The sequence below is a fragment of the Acanthochromis polyacanthus genome, chromosome 5 (genome assembly GCF_021347895.1).
Source record: "Acanthochromis polyacanthus isolate Apoly-LR-REF ecotype Palm Island chromosome 5, KAUST_Apoly_ChrSc, whole genome shotgun sequence".
Lineage (NCBI taxonomy): Eukaryota > Metazoa > Chordata > Actinopteri > Pomacentridae > Acanthochromis > Acanthochromis polyacanthus.
In genome coordinates, this window is record NC_067117.1 from 28,014,070 (window position 1) to 28,035,307 (window position 21,238).

A 21,238-nucleotide genomic window follows, 5' to 3' on the forward strand; every position below is an offset into this window, starting at 1 on the left:
TTCCTTTTCACTGTTTAATAAAAATCTGAATTACAACAACGGGTGTAGACAAAATATAAAAGTGGAAAAGACAACAAAACAACTTTGCGGTCGATTACAGTTGAGAAATGTGAGATCAGAGCGTTACAACTCAAGTTTATAAGCAGTGAAAAGAGCTTTATAGGTCAGACTGCTACTTAAGCAAGACAAAACAGAGTATCATTCACAAAGAGGAACAGAGCCCCATCACTTTTTACTCTTTTGATTTTGCAATGACAACTCTTCGTGTTTATCAGTACTGTACCAAAAATTCCACTGCCCCGGTTTCAAACAAAATACAAATGAAAAACGCCACAGATCAGACAGTGACAAGTAGCTGAGGTCATGGCAGACAGCATCCTGTTTAGTGGAAACTCAGTCTGTGGTGGTGCGGCGGTACCAGAATCGGGCCCTGAAGTCGTCGCTGCAGGTCATGAAGCCGGGGTTGGTGGGCGAGTGGACGATGCAGCGGACAATGTTGTTGTGGCCGAGAGAAAGCAAGTTTTTCCTCTCGGCCGTGCGGGAGTCCCAGCAGCAGAGGCTGATGGTTCGCTCGTCGGGCAGCAGCACGTAGTCCTCAGTGTGGTTGAAGACGCCCTGCGTACGATGCATCTGACGGCCGCTCAGCCCGGCGCCTGGAACAGACGGGAAGAGCATGACACATGACATGATCACACAAATTAAGTCTAATCACAGCTGGACATCGAAATTTAACTTAACAGAAACTGAACATTCACTAAACTCTCAAACCTTTAGTTACTGCTGCTACACCTTTCATGCTTCCCGTTAGGGATGGACCGATTATCAGCCTGGCCGGTAGTCGTGGCCGATATTTGTGATTTTTCTAATTATCAGTATTGTTACTTTTATTGTCTAAATATTGATGAATTAAATGCGCTACTTTAGGTCTGATGCAGCTTTGTCACTCTGTGGTCTCACTAATGTCTCTCAAGCAGAGATGTGAAAACTGATCAACAAACAAGCTAGGACATTAGCTTCTCTCACAGTGGCTAAGGCTATGCTAACAGCTAGCAGCTCAGTAGAAGGCAGTCACAGAATAACCTCAAACAGTCTGGAAAACAATAATTAAAAAAGGTGTAAGATATGGACCTTAGTGGTCAATAAAAGTGATAGAAAAGTGAAAGATTAAGAAAATAAAGAACAGCAGACATAACTACAGAAGACAAACGGATAAATCTCCATCAATTCTACATAAACAGAGGAGAGCGTCCCAATTTCATCACTCCTGTTTCTATTTTACTGACTGAGATATGGCTACAGTTATTACTGAAGAATCCTATTCATGAATGGCAGGTTCTCTGATGTCACAAGCTGTTAAAACATTACATGTCATGTATATCCTAACCCTAACCTAACTCTTACTGGATGAATAATGATACACTGTTCAAAATAAATGCAAAATTGTATGCATTTCCTTCGTTTCTCTTCTGTACCAAAAACATTCCAAAATGTGACCCAAGGCACGACATTACAAGAGAAAAAGCGAACTAATATGTGGCTAATTCAACTAACTGGTAACTTTAGTTTCGGGACTGTAAACTTTACTAAATGAAAACAGAAACCACCAAACAATGATTTTATCAGAACCGTGTCTTTTTTTTCCCCTACAACCACACTACACATGTAGAAACCTCTGACTGTTCTGTACGTCTGCCAAACCATCACTGGACAATTCCTGTTCAAGGGACTTATTTCGTGAGTCAGTGAAACTAGTCCCCGTCAGCCAAACCTGCTGTTTGCCAACTGCCAAAGCACCTCTCAGAAGAAAAAGAAATAAAAACGGGCCCATCTAAGACATAAAAACATAGAAAAATCTTCATTAACTGTCTTAAAGCAAGCATCCCTCTAATTATTCTTTAATGTCTAGCTGGTGTAGGCCGTGTTTCATCCTGTCCAGTGGTATCGTCATTAGGGCTGGCCTGAATAGTGGTTTCTGGCCTCCGAATATTCGGGCCCTATTAAAGACGAATATCCAGATATTCGTTCCGCCCCGTAACGTCCGACCGGGGAAAGGGTTGTGCGCGGCGGCGGAGACGGCCCGAATAGTCGGATCCGTTCGTCTGGTCTCCCGGGTCCACATTTTGCCCTCGTTTAGTCTTTAGTTAAACTGAAGAATTCCCAAACACCGGTCTTCAGTATCTTGTCTTGTGTTTATGCAACGAAGTGAAGCGTGACTTCAGAGTTGGCAGCCACCCGGCCATTCGGGTGGTGTTTACAAACACGAATGGAGGAGCCAAAATGAGCCGAAGAACACGGCGGAATAAGCCGAAATGGGCCGAAGGCGCAGGGAAGAGACGAGCTCCGAATATTTTCGTCTGGGGGGAGGAGGGAGTGATCACATCGACATATGTGTATATGTTATAGACATATGTGTATATGTTAAAGACATATGTGTATATGTCTATGTGATCACAGGACGAGATGAGCCGATGTGGGCAGAAGGCGGAGGGAAGACAGTAACGCTGGGGGGAGGGGGGGCGCGCGCGAATATTCAGATACCAAATTAATATCCGGATAGTGCCTTAGCGAACGAATATTCGGATATTCAGGATATTCGGGTCCAGCCCTAATCGTCATGCAAATTAAATGTCACAATTTATTCAATAACAGTTTTTAAAGTTTCAATAACATAAGAATACAGTCCAACTAAGAAAGATGAAATGGCCCAAGTTGTGGAGAGATGCCAGCCAGGGCAGTGAGTTTGGATGAGGAAGTGCTTCCAGAGAAACTCGATGCCGTGTCGGTTGTGTGGGTTTGCTTTGGCTTCAATAAATATAGCACAGAGCAAAATGAAAGTACAAGCTAATACTGTCAGGAAATTCAACAGGATTTTGTCACACTCTCTAAATATCACAAACAGAACAACACAAGAGAAACCTTAAAGATGATATTTATGTACACTACTGTTCAAAAGTTTGAACTCACAAATGTCTATTCTTGAAAGAAAAACATTTAAAAAAAAAATAAAGATAACATTAAATTAATCAGAAACACAGTCCAGACATTGTTAATGTGGTAAACGACTATTCTAGCTGGAAACGAATTATTTTTAATGGAATAATGTCATAGGGGTACAGAGGAACATTTCCAGCAACCATCACTCCTGTGTTCTAATGCTACATTGTGTTACCTAATGGTGTTGTAAGGCTAATTGCTGATTAGAAAACCCAAGTGCAATTATGTTAGCACGAGTAAAAGTGTGAGTTTCCATGAAAAACATGAAATTGTGTGGGTGACCTCAAACTTTTGAACGGTAACGTACACCTAGACAAGTCATATTTTTACTTATGGTCATTCCTCTCTCCTTTTAAAGGTATCCTCCAGTGTGTGTTGCTTCGGTGCCGCCTTTACCTGAGTTACTGAGTGAATTCGCTGTGTGTCAAACTGGTAGTATTCTGTCAGTACCACTGATTCAATTTAAAATAGTTCCACACTGCAGACATTTTTGCAGCATCCTTCCATAAACTGCGCTCTCTTTTCACATTTCTGTATGCTAGATGGTGGTCATGCACCTTTGAGCAATTACTGTGCTCCCCCTTATGACACCTGTGTATCAGTGGACGTAACCAAAGAACCAGGCGTTGGCTCATGCTTAATAAAGCTGATATCAATGGTTGAAAATGCCTTGATGGGCCCTGATTGCAATTGTTTGGATCAGATCAAGACATCCATATGCAGAGCGTAAGATTGTCAGATTGCCAACCTCTATTTCCTGATTCCTAAAAATGTGTGCAAAGCTTCAGTCAATTCCAGCCGTTTTCAGTACAAAAAAATCGCTAATATTCTATTTTTAAATAAAAAAAATTACGAAAAATACGGGGAATATTGGACGCGCATCGGGAGGTGCATTTCCTTGAAAACGACCGATTCGGGGATTTTATTCCGACTTCAGGACATGTTTTGGACAAAATAGTTTACTGGCTTGTGTCATCTGGATGTAAAAGGTTGGATTATGGCCGTTTTTTGTGGAATCTTTTTTTTTGTGTGTAATAATGAACCCGGAAATGTGAGTCGCGCTGTGTGCGTTGAAGCCGTGTATAGAGAACGGATGGATGAATATTTGTTTTTGTCGGACAAATGTGTTTTTCTCACCCGCTGTGGTAATCGCATCTGAAAGTGGTTTATACCGGCGGATTCATGAGAATCTAAGCTTTCCATCGGTGTATAGTGTTTGTATAATCGCGTTTGCACCCGTCGGACATTCTTGAAATTCCTATGCAAATTAGTAGGTGTACCGCCGGCGGTACACTGAAGCTTAAAGGGTTAAAAGAGATGCTGTTTTAACAAGAAAAGCAAAGAGAGTGCAGTATTGCACAAAGGCTGTTCAATCCCCCATATGGCATTGTCAGAAATTAAAACATCTTTTAAAATAAACATAGCATTTGTTTATTAGTTATTGATGATCAGAAATCACGGCAACACAGAATATGGCCATTTAATATAGATGTACCCACAGACAAAATGACCTGAGCACAGGCGTGTGTCAAGCATGTGTACGTTATGTACGGACACCGACTTGGCTGACCGAAATATGTAGCGAAGCGCGTAAATTGATGCAGGCAGCTGATGTAGTCTTCACTTCTTGTCAGAGTTACAGTGACGCTATCTCACAATGATACAGAAACCTTTAACAAATCCAAGGATCCAGACTATAAGCCGCATCGCTGCCAAAATCTAATGAGGTGGTCCTTATGTCATTTCTGACCTTACCTGAAAATTTCATCCAAATCGGTTATTTTTGAGTGATGTTGCGCACAGACAGATTCACAGAATAACAGAAGGACAAACGTACTCTGATCGTCACATAACTAATAAACGGTAAATGGTCTGTATTTATAGAGTGCGTTAATATACCTGAAACGATACCCAAAGCGCTTTACATTATACATCACATTCACACATTGATATATGACCCATCAGGAGCAGTTAGGGGTTTGGTGTCTTGCTCAGGGACACCTTGACATGACCTCTCCTGACCAGGATCGAACCGGCAACCCTCCGGTTACAAGACTAGCCACTCTACCCACCGAGCCATGTCGCCCCCTAATAATCTGATGTTGATGTGAAAACACATTAAAATCAGTGCTAAGAGTCAATGCTTTAATGTCAGAGTCACTGCTTCATTATGAACTCATTGTGCCGGATTACAGATCCAACCCAACAGAATGTTTTATTAACCTAATCCGATGTTAGCTGTTGTAAATTACTGATGAGTATTAAATATACAACTACGAGCAGTTGCACTTAAGTTCCACAGTAAGAGTTTTAAGTCACATCAGTGTTTCTAAAGAAGCTCCAACTCCTGAAAAATTCCTATTAAAACTAAATGACTGCTGTTTTCCTTATAATTCACTCATGAAATCTAAGAAGGATGTCCGATTTCAAAACATAAAAACATCCGTGTTTTCGTCCCCAAAGAGGGTTACAGGGGGGAAAAAAAGCGTTCACACAAACAAGGAAGGAAGTGTGACTGCAAGATGTGACTGTAGACCCCGAGGAAGATGGCGTCATCGCTCAGTCGGACTGTCAGGTTTGTTTTTGCAACAAGATTTAGCAGAGTGACAGCTGAAGATGCAACCGTTGTGAACAAAAGGAGTGAGATTGAGGACGTAGGAAAACTGTATTTCTGCAAGCTGCTGTTTATTTGAAACCTCTGATGCTGTTTTTGCTTCCAAAATTTCACTTAATTTTTGTTCAGTTTGGCGTTACACCGGCAGGTTTCAACATATACGTGACTCTACAATGATTAAAATGTGGTCTAACACTCAGCATTTTACAACCAGCTCTTCAGTGCCTCTGAGCAAAGTTAAAATAAAAGAAGTTCCTCACTTTTTTTGGCTAGAGGGCGCTGTTTTCAAAGCCAAGGAACATTCTGAACATCAACATCAGTTTGGTGAGAGATGGTCAGTAAATAAAAAAATGGCAAAAACAAATACTAGGTTGAGTAAATATACTTGAGGTGAAAATATCAAACTATGGGCAGCAATTTGTTGAGTAAGTGCTTATTGGTATGTCATAAATAGCCTTCTAGACCTCTATATGTGCACTGTTTGACACATGAGCCTTTATCTTCCATATATCTGAATACACTCCCTCAACTATATTTGCATTTTTCCATTGAAGCATTTTAACTGCTGCATCTCGTCGCTGTATGTTGGATTATTCTTGTCTCTCCACTGTCTGGTCAATATACTACTTAGAGATATGATGATGTCTGGTTAAAGTGCTCTCTGCAGCTGGGGTTTGTATTCAGCCAAAGATTATTCGTTAAGAGAGACGCTCCACTTTGTAGCACCTTTTTACGATTGCAAGTGTGTTTCTAAGTCCCATAACTCCAACAGAGTTACATGTCTTCTCTCTTGTGAGTTATATCAATAATTTAATCTTATAAACTTAATCACATTGCAGCAGGACCTTCGGTATTTGAATGAAGAATCAGATTTAGCATCTAAAGCTGTCAGATTTGTATTTCATCATTTTCATGGGATCAGAGCCAAAAAAACCTGATCAGACTATACTACCAGTATTTAGTGCTTCATTTAGTTTTTCATACTTAACCTGATATGCGCACACTTGTCTTCATTATGCTTCCGTTTTTGTGCTTCATTTTCTGTCACAATCAAAAAGGTTTTATATCTTAATTTAATTCTATTTTAAAGCCACTGCAAATAGTTTTTCTTTTTTTGCAAAAGACAAGGAAGGTTTCACTCATTGCCTGAGAACTTTGACTATTTTTCTTTGAGTCTTGTTCCACGTTAGATTCACAAAATTTCCTTGATTGCATAAGCTTGTCATGCATTGCTTAATTTAGGCCGATGAATATCTGGTTGTGACAAGATGCACGTTTGTAAGGTTTAAACATTTCATCATCAAAATAAATGTCCCTAAAATATCCTTATTAAGCTAGCTTTTCTGGGAAAAGCAGTGATTGATAAGAGAGGTGATGAAAGTCAGTCTGTCTGTAATACCAGAAATTTTAGACAAAGAGTACTGACGTGTACAGTCGGTGATGTTTCACTGCTGCTGGACCAAACCCTTCATAAAGACACTGAAGCAGCTGTCACACTGAATGAATGCAGTACTGAGCTACTAAAGCCTAAACACCACTCAGTAAATTGTAAATTTAGACGTCACCACTTTAATTCCTAATACAACTGATGGCGTTTCTCCCCTGTCAAGAAAAGCAATCTGTCTGTTCCTGACCGACTGCTCAATCAGTTGTAAAAGTTAAAGGTATTTTTCGTCTTATTTTCGTGATCAAATACTTTGTATTAACTTGTGCTCTTTGATTATTTTGTATTATTGTGACATGCACTACATATGGTTCAGAAAATATGACTAGTTGACTTCTGCATAGTCATTTTAGTTCATGTGTGCTCAAGGATGGGAGTTTTTGACTTCAGTTTTTTTCCGTATTTCAACTCACCCATATTTAGAGTCTATTTGATCTGCTTGTCCTGATTCTGACTAAACAACGTGATCAGAAACAACAGGGGGAATTTTAGGCTTTCATCTTTCATAGTTCCTGGGATGGTGCTGTTGAAATACAGCCTCAGAAGCAGAAGGTGCGAAAAAATGTGTTGAAAGTGGGTTGGCAGGCTTTTTTTATGTTTATGTATGTCAAAAAATAGTTAAAACATCAATTATACAAATAACTTCATCAGTGTTTTCTGTCATAAAAACTTCAGGCAAATCAGCCATGGTTGAGGAAGAAATTGTTTTAAGAATTTGATGATTTGAGATGGAATGACCCAATTTTCTGGATACTTTTGTTTTTTTCCCTCTTGAATGAAAAACAAATTGCAGTAATTACAATGTTTTAAAGTGTATCTGGCTCAGTTTTGCATTGAAGCGCAAACCATGTGGAAAGATATTTCTTTGATCCAATTAAACATGTTGACAGTTTTTGTAAATTTTTTCACTGCAGCTGCATCCTAAAAAAATGTTAGGTCAACTTCTGCAAATTCCCCTTGCATGCCCAATACAAATCACAATGTGTGAGTCAGTTCTAACATATGAAACTACATTACTGGTCAAAAGTTTTGAGACAAGTTCTTATTTATTTGAATGAGAAAGTGTCTCAAAACTTTTGACCAATAGTGTACTCTTGCATCCTGCTCTATGAACCTGCACTGGGGTTGAAACAAAGCATATCCACATTACCTGTGTACTTGACCAGCGTTCGGCCAGTAGAGATCTCCCACAGCTTGACCACGGAGTCTTTGCCGCTGGACAGGATGTATTTGGAGTTTTTGGAGAAGATGGCAGAACAGACCTCGGCTCCGTCGTGGGCCTTGTCAAAGGTGGTCACGCAGCGGTTAGAGATGCCATCCCACAGTTTGATGCTGCCGTCCTTGCTACAGGTGACGTAACTGTTGGCTGTGGGGTTATAGCTGACGCCACTGATGGTGTCTGTATGCTGGTCCAGCGGGTTGCAGGACACGAAGCACTGGAAGGTGTTGACGTCGTAGAGGCGCAGCGTGGGGTGCTGCGTCCCCACCAGCAGGAAGTCACCAGACGGGTGGAAGGAGATTGACCGCAGCATTTCTGCTTCCTACAAGGAAGTGGATAAAGAGAGCATTGGTTCGCAAAACAATTATAGTGGACCCCAAAGATTTACGAAATTAAAACGTTGTGATTTTAACCAGTGCTAAAAGTTAATCCTTAGCATGCAAAAGCTGACCTGTATATATTTAAATGCTCTTTTTGCAGAAGGCTTTGAGTAGTCAAATAGTTTGAGGGTGTAATCTCTTGAGCCGGATGCTAAAATCTGTTCAGTGGGATGGAAGGCGAGGCAGGTGACTTCATCAACGTGGTCGTACAGTGTCCGAATCACAGGGTGGTTCTCCATGTTTTGCTGCGCTGTCTCATTCATCATCACCTGACATCCAGAGAAACAGGAAGAAAATAAACAAAGTGAGCATGCTGGCTTAAAAACAGCAAGTCTACCTTTAATCTCCAACCTGCCTCACCTCAATGGGCATCGCACTTTTGGCCAGCATCCGCTCAGTATCCAGGATCTTGATGGAGGCGTCAGCAGAGCCGGTGGCAATCAGCTGCCCATCCCGACTGTATGTGGCAACACGGCATGGACCCTTGTGAGACGTAACATAGCAGGTCTCATACTCTGATGCTTCTGGAGACATAGTCTGGACATCTGCATCAAACTCCAGATCGATGCCAACACCGGGTGCCACTGTGTCAGAGCGTCCAATAGCATACTGAACGGCGCTGTCGTCGTTCTCCATCCCTGTGATGAGTTGCAGATTGCACAGTTAGAGCAGCTTTAAACATACATCAAAAACGCACTAAGACATGCTGAAAACAACTCTGACCTATCTTTGCCAGCTGCATCAGCTGCTCAGAGGGCGACACCACGTTTTGTGGTTTCACCTCATTGATGAGACTGTTGGCAATGTTGGTGTATCCATCATAGAGCAGCTGGCTGATGATAAGCTTGTACAGGTGCTGTCGGTCCTTCAGAGTCGGTTTGTGACGATACATGCTGGATCACTTCGACTTGAGTGCCAGTAGTAACAACTTAGCAGGCTGTAACCAAACACACAGAGTCAGCAACTTATCTTCAGACTGGGTAAGCGGCTGTTGAATAATCTCATCTCATAATATATGTTAGTTCCACATCGTTAGCTGTGTTATGCTAACGTTACGGTCAGCTACAGCCAATGAATGGGACTTGTGCTTAGCCGTGCTGCTAACAAGGTTAGCTTTGTTGCTAGAGTTAAGACAAAACAACAGTATACTAACTGCGGATGCAACCCTGAACTGGCTGAGCGCATGTGCTTTGCAGCTACAATATTCTGTGTTCACTAACAGCGAAGACTAAAGTAGTGTTTTTGTTGTTTATAATATGAAAATATACAGATTTCTAACCCTCTTCGAAGTTCCAACGGCGCCTCTTGACCCAAACGTGCAATACGTACGTTTTGCGTCCTGCGTCACTACGTACGTAACGTCGACATGATCTGCGGCTGCGCTTCAACTGAATAAAGAAAGCAAGCAAGAAAGGAAAAAAAGCTTCAGCAGCACGGAAACACCTTTAACGGTGTCTGTCGTCTTTACTGTAACTAAAGATAATATTCTTTCACTATTTAACCAGATTGAGCAGATCGGATCAGAATAACAAAATAAAACAACAAAAACAACAACATCGTACTGTTGTTTGTTGCCTAGTAACAGAATACCATTAGTGTAATTAACACTCGAAAATGCTGCAAATAAGACCTTCATCAGTAACATCTGAAGAAAATGAGCACTATTTAAATAAAACACGTAAGGCCCTTGATTTGGGTGGTTTGCTTTGGGGCTAAGGTTAAGAATAGCTATGACAATAGTAATAATAATAATAAATGTAGACTTTGGTATACATATTTACTGGTGTATGCATTAGCTGTGCAAGTTCTACAAAAAAACGAATGAAGCACTTATAATAAACCCTGGAGGCTGGGTGGTGATAAACCTGGGTCACAGTAAGCTTTCTAAATAAGTGTTTCATTAAATGGATGGGAAATACAACATAGATACATAATATTTAATGTACTTTACAATATGTGCACACTGTCAAGTTTAAGTGTATGTGCAATGTTCACCTGCTCTGTCATGGAGCCAAAAACCTTTATTTTTACTCAATCTGTAGATTACCAGCATCAGCTGTCCAGTTGCGCCAACATGTCAGACTTGTGCTTCAAATGTGACCAGCAGCTCTATTGTTCTTAGAGGTTTCTCATTTAATTCTCAGTCTGAGAGTCTCATAGTCAGTCTGAGGATTCTGTGGTTGAGGTCCTGATGCTAATGAAGTCCATCAAAGCAACTCCTGCTTGGGAAAATGTGCATTAGAGATTATTCTGTTTATTCCTGTGTATTGCAGGTGTGTTATTTACATGTGCTACGTATAAAACCCTGAAATTGGACAAAATTATGCTTTAAAAGTTATGTTCTTAAGTCAGCAGCTTACACTGTGCACAGAGGAAAACAGAGAACGAAAGCAACAGAGGAAATTATGCAGCGTGGGTAATGAGTTCTATTACTGGGAAAAGAGACAGAAATGGATGATCGTAACTCGTGTTAGAGAGATAGTCCGATTTGAATGATAAATCTGTCATTTGTCACTTCAAAGTATGCAGCAAGGGCCCCATTCAAGCACAAATGAAGTAGGCTGGATATTTCCCTCGGTGCTTTCAGTGTAGGTTCATAACTTGAAAGAGATGATCTGATGCAGTGCAGAGGGAGACAATAAAACAATTAAAGTAGGTGAAATCTGAGAGTGAAGATATTCTTTAGCTGCATGATGACATTAGGCAGGTGTTAGGAAGTATTTGGTACAATGTTGGACAATAACACTTCATCGCTAAAAAACACAACAGCTATAATCACGTGGATGAAAATCGAAGTAACAGCAACACAACAGGTCTCTGGAGCTATGTAGGGCAGCTGTAAAGGCCAGGAGGGGCAGCATGAACACATGTTCTTGTCACTGCTGACCATCAGCTGTGAAAAATGATGCAACCTTGTATCCTAGTAACCTCAGCAACATGACTATAATATCCTCCATCAGCAACAGCAGACGCCTGCTGGCTGTTTTGGAGCAGGAATCTGCACAGATCCATAAAAGACGACCCACATATGGCAATTTGAAGTCATTTCATTATAGTGGTGTCCTTCTAAACATCCCTGGAACTACACTTCCACCCTGTGGGATTGTGAACCGTATGAAAACGGCAGAAAACATGCGTGGTAGGAGGTGTCTTGTTGCCATGTCAACACAATGCATGCTCTCAGTGGACCAGCCTGCAGTTGCCTTGGAGACCGGCTAGAGTCTGTAGTAGGGAAATGATATAAAAACTATTTGTTTTCTTTCAGCAGATGTCATCTGATAATTGCATGGTCGATCCCACACGATGAGTGAGTGTTCACAGAAAGAGTGAACATCACTAACATCGGAGGATTTGAGTGTAGAAATATGTTGCTCGAATGATTTTTTTTCATTATTTACATCAGAATCAAGGAAAAAACAAAAGCCTAAAGGAGCTGTAGTAAATCATTTTTTATAACCAATGAATCAGATTAGTAACATGACACAACAAGTTGCTGATAGAGGCAAAGAATTATCACCTGATTCTCAAGTTCTTCTCACCTTTGTGAAGTGTGGTGACAGGTTTTCTACAACAAAGCTGATTTACTCTTTCCTTCAGCGTCATCTTCAGCAGATTTACACTCAAAAAACACAAACAGTCAGCATGAGAGCCATTTTATTTAGAAGTTGGTGGCAAGATCAAAACCAGGTAGTGATATTGAACCTAGTGTGTGAATTCATCAGATGGCACTAAACAGTATTTCGAATACATCTTCCATTCAATTTATAAATACCCAACAGTGTGCTAACACATTAACCATATCGTCTTTGTAAGGTGATGCAATGTCAGCTTACTGCACTGCCCTCAAACGGGCAAAGTTGGAATTAATTTAGGTTTTGAAATCCAATTCTCTGCAGTTTTGCTAGTTTGTGGTGCAATTCTGCTGTTTCTTTATTATCAAGTACAGATCATGTACTAAGAGGCCACCAGAAAGGTGTAGTTATTGGACAGACAGTATATGTAAACAAAAACTGGATTTGTCTTTTTATGCTGCCATGAACTGGAAGAAAACATGTAACTATAGGGCCAAGCTTCACTTTTCATTATTGCTTTCTGACCACTGTGCAATGAAAGAAATTTGATTTTAATGTAAGATTTGAGAGAAACTCATCATATTTTTTTGTTGACCGGGTTACTCCGGGAGAGATGAGGGAAAACCACTGCCAAAAATATCACATACTTCCCCTCTATTATCTGTCTGAAACAGATCAATACTGCTTCCAAAATCCAGTTTGTCTCACTAAACCAGTCGCAGTTACTGCAAAAGAAGGCGAGTATAAGGAATATTTGGCTTAAAAAAAACAAAAAAAAACATTGCTGTATAAGCATGTGCAGCCTGAACTGCTGTAGCCCTGCGAAAGGATCCACACTGTATCATGGGGGCTGTGGTTGGAGGTGGGAAAATTCACTCCAGCCACTCACAACTCATCCATTTGTTCTCTGCCTGAGAGAGTGATAGCTTTGCACGTGCAGCCGAGCAGCCACATCAACATTAGCTTTGCTGCACCCTTGTCTACGTGGGTGTATGAAATACGGTGTGTGGGAGGAAGTAGGTAGGTGGGGGAGCGAGTATATAAGTGAGCCAGAAGTCAGGTACAGCCTCAAACTGTTGATGGTAAATCAGCCATTCAGCTGTTGAAGGTAAGCTCGCCACTTCCTCTAACCAGGCTCACTTCTTTCCTACACAACATTTTATTTTGTATCAGCCTTAAATTCTTCCATCTGTTCTCAGGGCCTCGTTGCTCTTTCACTCCTGCTGATCTCTCCCTGTTTCTCTGTGTAATCTGTGTTTTCAACTTGTCCTCCGGAAGTCTTTGTTTGACAGCAGCACACCCACCCAGCCAGCCTTTCTCCTTCCCTCACTCTCCTCCTCTCTGCCTCACCACTTTCAGAGTGCATCTTCTCTCTCATTTGCATTTCTTCCGCTTCCTCGTGACAAGAAACACTTCATGTCAAAGGGCTGTGAGAGCAGATCAGACTGGAGAGAGGGAACACACACACACACACAGCCTGGTTGTGAGAACAGCCAAAACTGAGCAGGTACACAGAGGATGGGACTAAAGGGCTTTCTGAGCTGGATAATTGTCAGTGATTGGAGCGCAGAGCAACACGGTAAGTGACTTCAGCTTGGTTGTTCTCTGCAGTTTCTTTTCTTAACTGTTGCGCTTGAGTTTTGGCCTAGTTAGGAACGACGTGTTCTGGTCTGTTGTGGTGTTATTCTTACCTACACTGTGTGTTTTGATATGCTGCCAGATATTTCCTCTTGTCAAACTTTCCTTTCAGAAAGTCAGAACCTCAGTTAACAGAGCAGATAAGATGGAGCAAGGATTTTAATTCCTCAAAACACACAGTGTTGAAAATCTTCCCTTTTTTATTATTTATTATTTAAGAAAGCAGAAGCCGTTATTTCCAGGAAAGCGTGACTTCTTTTTAAAGCTGTTTCACCCAAGACACACATTTTAAAACAGATATCTGATCGCTTGTACAAAAAAGCGTCCCCACAGTAATTTTTCTGCACAGAGCTGCATCATGTGTAACAATATGCCATATTTACATAGCTGTAAGGAAGTGAAAGCACGTTACAGTAAGGAGGGCAGACCTAAGTGAAATCATGTTGGAAAAATAAAATACATTCACAGGGTGCTCCTCATGAACTCACCCGAATATGATCAGAAGCAAACTTTCCTCAGTTCACAGTACAAAAAGTCTCCAACGTGGGCGTGCTCATGCTGCACAACCAACAAAAGAGTGTGCTTTATGCCAACTGTACCTCTGTGGGTGAATTATGCAAAATCACCATACATGCAGGAGAAGCATCACAGCAACAGGAAATGAAATTTGCTCGCCCTATTATGCAGCTATTTGTCTTTTCATGAAGGTGGCTTTACACTTTGATTAGATTAAATGACAGCCTGTCAGGAGACAAAGCCTCCACATGTTACATGTGAATGCAATTTCAAATCAATTTAGTTCAATTGTATTTATATAGCACACAAACATAAAATATATTCTCTAAGGGAACTTTGCATAGAAAGGTCAAGACCTTCTATTATTATAAAGAGAACCTCCCCTAGAGCAAACACTCCCCCTGGCTTGTCTGGTTGATCAGTATAGCATGTAAATGGTGCAGACTGGTGACAAATGCAACAGCTAATGTCAGCAGACACATTATATTTAGGGAGATAAAAGCCCCTGATGTACTGTATGACTGTCTGATCTCACTCCCTCATCCATCTCCCGATGTGACTCACTCTCCTACATCATCCCCTGCCCCTCTCTGCTGTATGTACACATTTCTCTCCATGCTTTTGTCTCATATTTTCACTGCCTGCACACAGAAAATATCTTAAGAGTTGGATTCCTGCACTACCTGCCCTTGAAACGAAACAGCAGATGCCTCTGCTCTCTCTGTGCTCTGTATCCATGGCTATTATTGCTCATCACAACAATGAAATCACTCAGATGGAGATGTGATTTCTATTTTGGAGGCAGAGAATTGATGCAAAAACACATCTCCCTCGATTTTATCACCATGTAAGATCCAGGCTGGATTAATTGCTTTATTAGCCATCTGTCCTGAAGGATGCTGCGTGTTCGTCATTAATAACTACTTCAGGACATTAGTGTGCTCATTCTCTCTGTTCAATTGGTGTCATAATAAAATATTTTCTTCTTTAAGAGAGACATGGAAACACCCACAGTTAAATAGACAGATCTGCCCCTTTTTGATGTGAGGCATGGCAGAGGTCTAATGCAAACTGTTCTTATCTTACAGGTAATTAGAGACCCGGCACTGGTACATCACGACAGCAGCAGCAGTTACCATGGAGACTGGCAAGCCAGGATTGGCGAGTGCTCCGGTGCACATCAGCTCCGTCGCAGCGCAGGCAGAGAAAAGGATGGACATCCAGGCCCCTCTAACGGCTGTTTACATCCACACAGTGCCTGCTTTACCAGCGCAGCCTTACCCTCAGCCTCCTGCAGCTGCCCGGGAGCCGGCTACACTCCATCTGGCCATGCCACCGCTCTACTCCAAGGAGACGCTTCCCTTCTTGACACTCCATATTGCTGGTGGGCTGCAGTCTCAGCCAGGATTGAGTCTGGCAGCTGCTGCTCCTGCAGTTAGACCCAAGTCTGCAGGAAAACACGTGTGTCCTCACTGCGGAAGGGACTGCATGAAGCCCAGTGTACTGGAGAAGCATCTCCGCTGCCACACCGGGGAGCGACCCTACCCCTGCACCACCTGTGGAGTTTCTTTTAAGACTCAGAGCAACCTCTACAAACACAGACGCACTCAGGCTCATGCTCGTCTCTCGTCCGAGTCCGAGCAGGGCAGCCTGGGCAGCCTAGACAGCATGTCCAGTTCAAGAGAGACTTGTACCTCCAGTTTGTCTTTGGATGAGTCGGGCAGCGTGGAGAAGGAGGCCACACTACCTGCTGTCGAGAGCATCAGTCCAGCCAGTACTACAAGGTCCTTCTCTGTAAAGACACAAGGTTCTGGCAGTGAACAGAGTGAGCTGACCCTCGCAGTTCACAATACAAAACCAAACGAAAGCGACAAAGTAGCAAAGGAAGACGAAAAACAGCGGCTGGAAAATGAAAAACCTTCTTTGAGTGTTAGTCGTCATCTTCCCCTCCAGAGACAAGAGGCCACTCTGTTCTCCAAGCAGTGGGAGAGCTCAGTATCCAGAGGGAAATCACAGAGTCATGAGAGCACAGACTCGGGCTTCAGTGAGAGCAGCGACCACTATATGAGCCCCAGCAGCATTTTACCTGACCAGAGCATGGATTCCCTCACTGAATCCACCAAGGAGCATCTCGAAGAAACTGCCAGGACGGACACACCTTCAGAAACAAGCCACAGCGGACAAGAGGCCAAAGACACCGTGAGGGAGCAGGAGACGCTGGAGGAGCGAATATCGAAGCTGATTTCAGAAAATACAGCTGTTGTGGAGGACAAACAGCTGGAGAATGTGAGGCCACGGAAGACAGTTTTATCAAAGCAGGGCAGCATTGACCTCCCCATGCCGTACACGTACAAGGACTCCTTCCACTTTGACATGAGGATCAATCCGAATCAGAATTTTGGCTTACAAAGAAACAGAAGGCCAGAATTGTACAGTTCTGTGCCCACTCAGTGCTCCTCCACCATGGAGCATGCCCCCTTAACCCGCAGCAACTCCCTCCCCTTCAGTGTTACCCTCCTGCAGCCTGAGAGAAGCAGCCCAAACTCCTCCTATCAGAGCGATTATGTAACACTCGCACGGAGGGGAAGCTCTGGCCAGATAAACCCAACAGGTTTCACGATCAAGCCTGTGAACCAGCACTCGTCCACCCACCGCCCACTGGTCCGGCAGACAGCCGTAGACTGCAACCACGCAACAGACGGTCTCTTCAGGAATTCATCTGTGGAGGAGGCGTGCACCAGCAGTCTCAGCTGCGATGGGGACGGCAGTGACATTTGTGGAGAGCCAAGCAACAGAAAGTTCCGGAGGAAGAAAGCACAGAAGTTTGCCTACAACAAGTGGTACATGTACGGGGGAGGAACGTTCAAAAAGCTCTACAATGCTGAGAAAAGTGGTGACAACAGTGTTATCAAAGGCAGGAAATGCTCCACAAACCCAGAGCATGAGGTGGTTCAGGGTCTACAAAAGAGGTTGTCAGTGGTTCATAAGGAAACGATAGCAACAACTGGCTCAACAATAAACTTAACAAACAGCAGTGTAAAGGTGGGCCACCCAAGCTGCCCTCCTGCCAATCTACCGCTTGTCCCTCCTGTGGATTGTAATCTACAAACCAGCTGTCTTAATTCATCAAGCAGCTCTCTCAAGGCTCCGCTCCGGAGAAATTTGTCTTTGTCAGTTCTGCCATTACCTTCCATTGGATCACTGATTAGTCACAAAACAGACTGTGTAAACAGAACTGAGGCTGGGAGGTTGATTAATGAAGAAAAACATACTGATTCTTCCTCGCAGATCTGTGGAGCCCATATTCCCTCGGACAGGAAAAAGCAAAGAACTGATGACAAAATAATTTTCCCTCTGGACATGGAGACTAACCCAAAAACACTGACTCATCCCTCTTCGTGTGTCACTGGCAGTGTGTCTAAGCAGGATACAAATCTCACTTACATCCACCCTCAAAAAAATCCAAAGCATACTCAGCTCCAAGGAGCTCTTTTCCCATCATGCATAATCAATGCAAATGCAGCGTCTGTTAGCACCTCACCAGCCACTTCCATCCCACCTGCTGCCAAGAACAGCTTCCTGCCCAAATACCAGCTCAAGTTGCCCAACGCTGCCGAACATGATTCAAATCCATCACCGCGAGTTGTAGATACCCCGACCCGCACTTTCACCTCTCCTCCCACTGAGAAGGCCTCACCGTCGATCACAACCTGTGAAAAGAATGGCAGGGATTCTGTTACTTCACCAGTGATGCAAACTTGTGAAATCAAGACAACAAGTGCTTTTAGTTCTCTGCAAGACAAGCCCGTCCTGCCATGCACAGCTACAACTTTTTGTCAGTCACAGCTCAGTCAAAATTCAGCACCTAGCTTAGCTGTAGTGCACAACAGGCAATTTGCAACAACCACAATAACCACAAGCTGCTTACAAAATTATCAGGCAGGATTATGCAGCACTTTGATACAGTCTTCGAAATCTGCAGTGCCTTTGCAGTTATCCAAACCTGTTGCACCTACAGTTGTGAACTATCCAACGACACCCGCTGTAACCACAGCAAATAATCAGACATCTGCTCAAGATCAACCTTACCTTACTTCTAACCCTCCCCTGTCACAAACACATCTCTCTACAGCAGCAGACTTGTCGAACCCTGGAAACAGAGCACACGTCGGCCCAAACACCCCAGTCGTACCTTGTCACATTGTACCGTTCGACCAGGTACAACCGGCTGCTCAGAATGTGTTTCATGTCCACACAGCAGACCTCCAGATCTGCCTCCAGATCATATCTGATGAGCAGCTAGCCCTTATTGAACCTCAGATTGAGCGACCATCAGGTTCACAGAGGGTCAACATGGACGCAATGGCCCCGGAAGTTGTTCAGAATAAGGCTCAAGGCTTTGCCACCATAGAAAGTAGCAATGAGAGAAGGGACCACAACCACTCAGGTCATGAAAGGGAGATGGACAAAAGTGAGTCTTTACCCCTAGTCAACCCAAAGAGAATAACATCTCCACTCTCTGTTCAGTCTGGAAAAACGGAACAAGACGTTCACCTCACCAAGGACAGTAATTCCACCCAGCTTGCAGCACCAGCTGAATCTATTCCCTCTGAAACTTTAGACTCATCACTACAACCACAAAAATATGGTCATGTAAACACAGTCGCAGAGACTGAGAACTCTGCGGGCGATGTTATGTCAACTGCCGCTTCACTCAGAGGTGTAAAGTCAGCAAGGAGCCAAACTTTAGAGGAGCAACAGGCCCTTTCTCCGAATCGTGCTGAGGAGAAACTTTTACCGGACAGGAAGGTCAGCCAAGGTGGAGTGGTCTCACAAACACTCTCCAGCCAACACAAGCTCAGCGTGAGCTCTCTTTCTCCCAGTGCAGTAAATCAAACTAGCATGAAAAGAGAAGCACCGAGCCAACACAAACTTAAAAATCAAGGAGCCTCGTGTAAAGTAGGCACAACGAATGCCAAGGGCGAAACCTCGGCATACAAAGGCAGCAGGTCAGAAAACAGAGAATGCCTCGATCAGGCTGATAAACCGTCAGTCCCTTCATTATCCATCAATAAATGCAAACCTCTAAGACGTTTGAGCCCTCAAGCATCCATCTACTGCAGTGATCAAGTGGAATCTACATTGTCTGAGAATCTGAATTCATCCAAATATTCAAACATGGGAAGTGATACAGCAGGAAATCCAGACGATTCTGTCCCTTCAGTGGAAATTAGTCAACATGAATCACAGGACATGATCAGCTCTGCCCAATCAGAAAGACGACTGGGTCAGTGTACATCAGTGGAAGAACCCAAAGACACTCCCGCTTCAAGCATTCAAAGCTCGACTGCAGGTATATGACTATTTTAACTTTATGAGATACTTGTGTGGGATTTTACAGAGCAATTTAGGAACCTGCCATTGATTTGGCTCCATATTCTATCACACAGGATCAAACATCAAACACTGACTCTTACTAAATGGCTTATTTTAAGTGTGTTTTCATCCAAATAGTGAGAAGTTAAAAGCTTGCTCTAAACATCCAGCATAGGCCAATCTGACTGGTTCATTCTTACTGATCACACTGACAAACTTCAGTCTCAGCAAATTTAAAGACAGAGAACTATTTCTAACACAAGGTGGCAGTAAATGATCACAGGTTTGTAGAACATCTGAACTGTGCTCTGCAGAATCACCAAAGCCAACAGTGAGCGTGTTTTTTTTTGGTCTTAATTGAGGAATTAAAGGACTTACCGGAATTTTAAGTTTCGGCATAAACAATTAAATGGTGCTTTACTTAACAATCTCCCTGTGGCTAAGCAAAACAACCTGTTTAACAGTCCATATGGGTTTAATTTTGACAATAAGTGTCCTTATTACTGTGACATATGAGCTGCTCCCAAACCTGTAGCCTCTTGCAGTATTTGAAAGTGTCATTTGACCCCCATCACAGCACAAATCACCCACTTTCCCACTTTTAAAATGAAAGTATTACAGACAATAACAGACTGTGACCTTCATCCACTGTGTCCAGACTAAAGCGATTGTTGTGCATCCGTTCACCGCAAAGGCAATTTTCCTTCAGATTGTTATTATCTCTGCCAGGTTATGGTTAGTAGTTATTGTACAGTAGCACTGTTAAATTATTGACGGAGAACTTTAAGAGAAGTAGCAGTGGCACTGCTCCATGTGAGTTTTTTTTATTTATTTATTTTTTGCACTAAATTCAGTAAGAGTTTGCCAAACCAAAGAAATTCTAGAAGTTTTATTAGCTCTGACTGGTTTTTCATCAAGACTTTTGCCTTTTTGCCATCCACAACATTTTATATCTGATCCCATGTGTACATGTATAGCAAAAAATATGTTTTCTGAGTGTAAAACATTCTTATTGCTCATTGGTCAGTCCATTGTCCTTGTAAAAGCTATAGTTCAAGGTTGAATATAAAGGTTATGCATAAATTTGAGAGTTTAAGGTGCCTATATGAACACTGAAACAGACTTTGCTTGTTGTCATCCTCCCTGCTGTTCACACTGGTCTTTCAGGTCTCTTTTAATTAGGTATCCACCAATATGAGCTGTTTTAAGGGCTGATACGGATGCCAGTTACTGGTAATCAAGAAAGGCCAATAACTGACATTTGATCGAGATACATTAAATGTAATGTTTTAACAGCGTGTGACAGCAGAGAACCTGTCATTCATAACTAGGCTTCTTCATGAAAAATGGTGACTATAACCGAAAATGTACAATAGAAATAGGAGTGATTAAATGACGATGCTCTTCTCTGTTTATGTGGAATAGGCAAGGATTGATCAGTTTGTCTCCTGCAGGTCCGTCTGCAGTTCTTCTCTACTTTCTTAA

General features: G+C 42.5%; 2 protein-coding genes across 4 annotated transcripts in view; one reads left to right on the forward strand and one right to left on the reverse strand.

Annotated features, from left to right (window-relative positions):
• cstf1 (cleavage stimulation factor, 3' pre-RNA, subunit 1) lies at window positions 1-15,758 on the reverse strand. Of its 2 annotated transcripts, none has more exons than XM_051948508.1 (6): window positions 15,659-15,758; window positions 9,375-9,588; window positions 9,012-9,289; window positions 8,723-8,920; window positions 8,203-8,593; window positions 1-653 (listed from the first exon to the last, which is right to left on the reverse strand). In XM_051948508.1, exons 2-6 carry the CDS (start codon window positions 9,541-9,543, stop codon window positions 394-396), a joined length of 1,296 nt encoding a protein of 431 aa, XP_051804468.1. In that variant the 5' UTR covers window positions 9,544-9,588; window positions 15,659-15,758; the 3' UTR covers window positions 1-393. The 2 variants fall into 2 exon arrangements, with proteins under 2 accessions (XP_051804468.1, XP_022056581.1); XM_022200889.2 differs by lacking the exon at window positions 15,659-15,758 and adding an exon at window positions 9,931-10,045.
• znf831 (zinc finger protein 831) overlaps window positions 13,139-21,238 on the forward strand; it is a 16,196-nt gene continuing 8,096 nt past the window's right edge. The window contains exons 1-2 of one of the 2 annotated variants that reach the window (XM_051948448.1): window positions 13,139-13,331; window positions 15,466-19,730. In XM_051948448.1, coding sequence (XP_051804408.1) covers window positions 15,515-19,730 — 4,216 coding nt within the window. In that variant the 5' untranslated portion in view covers window positions 13,139-13,331; window positions 15,466-15,514. Of the gene's footprint in view, window positions 13,332-13,507; window positions 13,803-15,465; window positions 19,731-21,238 lie in introns of those variants that run through there. The other variant, XM_022200888.2, reaches the window with a different exon arrangement.